This window comes from Sodiomyces alcalophilus (genome assembly GCF_042370955.1).
Source record: "Sodiomyces alcalophilus JCM 7366 unplaced genomic scaffold ACRALscaffold_2, whole genome shotgun sequence".
In the NCBI taxonomy this organism is placed as follows: Eukaryota; Fungi; Ascomycota; class Sordariomycetes; order Glomerellales; family Plectosphaerellaceae; genus Sodiomyces; species Sodiomyces alcalophilus.
Genome location: NW_027263533.1, coordinates 4650869 through 4655964, shown reverse-complemented (window position 1 = coordinate 4655964; position 5096 = coordinate 4650869). Strand labels below are relative to the sequence as shown.

The 5096-nt window shown below is 49.0% G+C and overlaps 2 protein-coding genes across 2 annotated transcripts in view; one reads left to right on the top strand and one right to left on the bottom strand.

Moving 5' to 3' along the window:
* Window positions 1-2659: 2659 nt before the first annotated feature.
* ACRALDRAFT_1061855 (uncharacterized protein) lies at window positions 2660-4050 on the bottom strand. The gene is made up of 2 exons (XM_071016494.1): window positions 3602-4050; window positions 2660-3521 (listed from the first exon to the last, which is right to left on the bottom strand). The coding sequence occupies exons 1-2, from the start codon at window positions 3811-3813 to the stop codon at window positions 2858-2860; spliced, it is 876 nt and encodes a 291-aa protein (XP_070877756.1). The 5' UTR covers window positions 3814-4050; the 3' UTR covers window positions 2660-2857.
* A 459-nt stretch (window positions 4051-4509) lies between these two features.
* The window catches only part of ACRALDRAFT_1061854 (uncharacterized protein), a 1938-nt gene continuing 1351 nt past the window's right edge, over window positions 4510-5096 (top strand). The window contains exons 1-2 of the mRNA XM_071016493.1: window positions 4510-4824; window positions 4917-5087. Coding sequence (XP_070877755.1) covers window positions 4678-4824; window positions 4917-5087 — 318 coding nt within the window. The 5' untranslated portion in view covers window positions 4510-4677. The remainder of the gene's footprint in view (window positions 4825-4916; window positions 5088-5096) is intronic.

Sequence of the window (5096 nt, the reverse complement as noted above, 5' to 3'; positions counted from 1 at the left end):
GGACGTCCTAAGTCCTCTAGAGTCCCTTAGGGACTTCCTAAGTCCCCCGGGGACTTCCTAAGCCCTCCAGGGTCCTCCCGAGTCCTCCAGGGACTTCCTGAGTCCTCCAGGGTCCTCCTAAGTCCCCCAGGACCCTAGGTAAACCCACGGACCTCCAGGTAGGCCCACGGACCTTTAGGTGGACCCATAGACCTTTAGGTAGACCTACGGACCTTTAGGACCTTCAGAATAACCCACGGACCTTTAGGACCTTCGGAATAACCCACGGACCCTCGCCTATACTTTGAGGGTCCGGATACTAAATCAGTAGCTTAAATAAACCGTAGGAAAGGACTATATATACCAGGCTGCCCGCCTCCCTCTTCCTTTCCTGTTTCCCTCTCTCTCTGCATCTTACTTCTATAGTCTTTATAGTCTTCTATAATTCAAACTGCTTCTTTTCCTCTAGATCTTCCTCTTCCGTTCCATCTCTTCGTGACTATTATAAACTCTTCTTTTTATTTCGGGACCTAATCTTCTTTATAGCGCCTTATAGGTCCCGGTCTATCCTAAGGGACTTTTCCACGAGCCTCCTAATAGAGTCGTTAGCTTAAAAGCCCTCCGGCGCTAACTCTAGGAATAGAATCCAGCACCCCTGTAGATTATAGCCGCGCCGGTAGCACGCGGGGCACTTATCCTTATAGAAGAGGGATTATCGGCGCTTAGAGCTTATACGGTTAGTTAACTTACCTTTAGGGTAGGTATTATGGCCCCGCTAGGCTCTAGTCCGGTTACCGGTCTAGTTAGCCCTCCTGGTCCGTTACGGCCCTTTATTATCGTTACCTTCGCCTAGGTTTAGGGCCGGGAAGGCTATAGTTCTATAGCTTCGAGTAGGCGGTACGTTAAGTTATTCCGCCGCCTTCTTCTTTTCCGCGATAAAGGCTATCGCCGATACTATTTTAAGGTCTAGCGTGACTTCCTTTATATCTACCTAGTTACTTAGGGCAGGTCGTATAGCGTTAAAGAAGTCGTTAATCTAAATCTCCCGGGCCTTATTATATATTCCGATATTATAATAGTCCTAAAGTCGGTCCTGCTAATCGTCTAGCTAGGCGCCTACCTTCCGGGGTTAATAGGCGGCTTATTCTTATATATATCGTAGTTCTTCTAGAAGTCTTTTATACGGGTCGCGATATAGGGTACGGCGTTAGCGTGCAGTGCTACGTAGATCTCTTCCGGGGTCTTGCCCTTTATTAGGGCCTTCCGTCTTTTCGCTACGATAGACTTTTCCACCTACTTAAGTATACCGTTAATACCCTTTTAATAGGTCTCGTAGTCTTTACGATCTTCTTTATAACGGCGGTAGTCTTCGATATAGGCGGCCTTACCTATAACCGTTAGCTCGGAGATATTAGTAGGTTGCCCGTTAACGTTAGCGATAGAGGCGTAGGAGGCAAATTCGGGGCGGGTGGCCCGCTACAGCCTAGGTGCTGGATTATTAGGGCGTAGGAAGTCCTAGACTCTGTTACTACGGGCCCTGACTTTATAAAGGCGCTTCTATAGCTTCTAATCTTCGTGGCTTATATAGATAGTCGTATTTAAGGTTATAGTGGTTATAGCTATAGATAGCTTAGCGTAAATAGCTTTAATAGGTTATCGAGTAAAAATAAGACTCTTAATTATTATAAATAGCGTATAACTTAATTACGTAAGATAAGCGATCGATCTATTAATTTAATTAACTCTATAGAAAATCTCTGATCGTAGTGCTAAGTTCCTGCCCTTATTTCTGCGGCAGATCCACTCCCACTTTCGGGCCCGGAATAACCCGCTCCGGACCTGCTTTAGGCTAGCCTATACGACACAACGTACCTCGGACGCGACTGCGTTATTTAATTAATCTAGTATAATAAAAAAAGAGACTCTCTAGGGAAACCTTATATTTCCATAGAGAGACCTTACACGTGACTTTTTTATAGAGCTATAGCAAAGCTATTAAGCTCCCTAAGTATACTATATAATTTATATAAATAACTTAAGTAGATACCTGTACTTAATATTTCTATTATTTAGGGATATTTTTTAGATTATTCCCGTGCTACCCGCGTTACCTACGACGTATAGGCTAGAGGGGCGGAGGGCTATGATTTCGTACCTATCTAGGTAGTACCTGGCCCTTTTTCTTCCCTATACTGGATATCTTAAGGGCCCCTTTAAGACTGCTTTTACCTTATTACTAACTAGGGAAAATCGTATAGTACTAGTATAGCGTATAGTTAAGCGTGTATATAAAAATAGATAAGGTACTTAAGTAGCTTATAGGCTTTATTATAGCCCTATAAAAAAGTCACGTGTAAGGTCTCTCTATGGAAATACGAGGTCTCCCCAGAGAGTCCCTAAAAAAACGTAGCCCGTTCTGCAACCAGAATTAAACGCGGGATGATATACGATGTACCTATATCCCCTTTCTCGGCGTCGTCGGACCCGTCACTAGACCAATATCAATCCAATTATGAGTCCAGCCGAGTGTGAAAACTCGAATTCGTGAGGAATCACGAGGATCGACATGCATCCTGATACGCCCAATGTACAACGTAGTAGGGTATGCCTCGGTCACCTTAAGCTTCGTCGCCGCTAACACGCCAAGCTCATAGTCCCCGGCATGTCACACACGGGTGGGGTCTTTGTACCTTATTCAATTTCACAACGTTGTAACTTGTACTTAGGTATATATGTAAACGCGCGGACGCAACTACTTAGCCCTACTTTATCAGAGATTCAGTTGCGCATCGGGATCCAGGGGGGGAACTTGGAATAATTCTTGTCAAAACTGCACTACTTAGCGCGGTCCCTTCCTCTGCCTGGCTCGGTGCCTGACTTAGGCCCCTCCCCGTCCATGTCTCCGTCCCCGTCCCCGTCCCCGGCCCTGTCCCCGCCCGCGTCCTCGGCCACGGCCACGGCTACGAGCTTCATCTCCACTTTCGGTATTCCCTCCATCTACAGCGGCAAGAGACATCCTAGGGCCAATCCCTAGTCGATTGAGCGAGGATGTTAGCGCGTCAATGGAGTTGCTCGATCCCTGGACGGAGACGGTGAGACGTCTGTGCACGGCCGCGATGACGTCCACAAAGGCACGCTCAATCGCCTTCTTCGACGCATGGACTCGTACATAGGAACAATGTTCAGCCTCCCCGCAGATCTCCCTCAGGGCGTAGTTACTGCGGGGATAGGCATCAATCACAGTGATGTGGACATGAGCAATTCCCGGATTGCGGAGTGCCTCGCGGATGCTGCTTTGGCTGTGCTTCACTGAGCTGTTGTCCTCTCCGTCGGTGAAAATAATAAGCTCGGGTTTGTACTCCTTGAACTTTGCATTGCGGGGTGTCGTCTCGAGGATATATCCGATGGCGTCCCATAGCGCAGTCCCATCTCCGCGGCTGCCATTCCGCAGGTCGCTTCTCAGTCTGTCTCCCAGGTCGTCCCAATTGACCTTCCAGCGCTTGAGGTAGGGGAAGATGGTTTTCTGATACATGGCAAAGTCTCTGCCAGTATCGTTAGCCAGCGTCTCTCAGCAGCACATCGATGAGGGGGCGGGCCATGATGGTGAGTTGGGGACACTCACACGACGCTAACGAGATCCTTGTCGTTGAGGGCCGAGTTGATCCCACCAATGCCGTTGATGACACCATCAATGAGGTCCTCCATGGAATAACTAACGTCGACGCCGATGATAATCCGGCAAGGGCGCAAAACCTGCACGGTCTGCTGCTCTTGGACGTCGACGACGAGGGAGAGATTATGTCCAAAGCCACCACCCCTAGCTAGGTTGGCCATTGAGAGATCCATGAGTCGGCGCAAACGACGTGCGGCTTGGTCAAAAGATCGAAGAGTACTCGGGCCAGATGTCCAAACGCTGGCCGGTGTTTGTTAATGGAGACGGGATTGGATGAGACAAAAGTACTGTGCTAGCTACGAGTATCGGTCTTGAACGAAAAGAGATGTGATGGGTTTGACGTGGTATTCAGGTGGTTGGCAGGCTATATTCGAGCTTAACGGGGGAAACCATTCACCTTAATACAAAGTCTGACACCGTGGTTAATGTAAAGGGAAATGCTTCTGCCTTGACCAGTAAAAATCAACAAGTAGGCCGGGCGCTTGACCTTTGGCCGGGCAGTTGGTTGTCTTACCACTGTCGAATCATATGTGGATGGCCATACAATCTCAAAGGTCACGAGTCAAACCCTGCAGGCGCCACGAAGCAGAATCCTCCCAAAACAAACAGTCAAGAAACCAGAGGGTCCTATCACTGACAGTGTCGTGTTTCCAGTAGCAGCTAGGATAGCCAATAGTGGTGGATGTAGAATTGCTTTCCAAATCAACAAGGCGCCAGTTGGCTGCTTTGGTAGACCAGGTATAGCCTGTTGACCGGCTTGATGACCAGGTATAGCCTGTTGACCGGCTCGATGAAAGCCGGTGCTTGAAATAGAAACACCCGTCAGCGGTTGCTTTGCGGCCCCCAACGTCCTTGTCGCCAGCTTTGCCAATCTCTACCTATGTGTGAGGTGGTTTATTCAGTTCCAGGCTTGGAGTCTTGGACACCCACGAGAAACAGCAAGACCCCCTATCATTGACTTTTCCCCTCTCCTACCTCCTTTCTCAACTCGCGTGGACGCAAGCAGCGCTTAGCACGGTCCCAACATGAGTTTCACCGATCACTACGCCACCCTTCAGATAGCTCGGGATGCAGACCAGGCAGCCATCAAGGCGAGCTACAGGAGACTCGCAAAACTGCATCATCCGGACAAGAACCTAAACGACCCTCTATCAACGGCTCGTTTCCAAGCGGTGGGTGTATTATACTCTGCCGTGACAAGACTGGAGGAGAGGCTCCCCTGCTACTATCTGTGTCCTAACTAACAACGACTCCATCGCTATAGATTGAAGCAGCCTACAGTACCCTCAGCGACGTCTTGAAGCGAATAGCTTACGACGCGCAGTATTCGACCTTCAGGGGAACCCACCATTGGTGGAATAGTGCTCCTCGAGACGCATCCTCGTCCGCCAGTCAGCCTAATGGCAATGACGGTGGGGCAGGAGAGCAGCGAAAGGCACGTGAG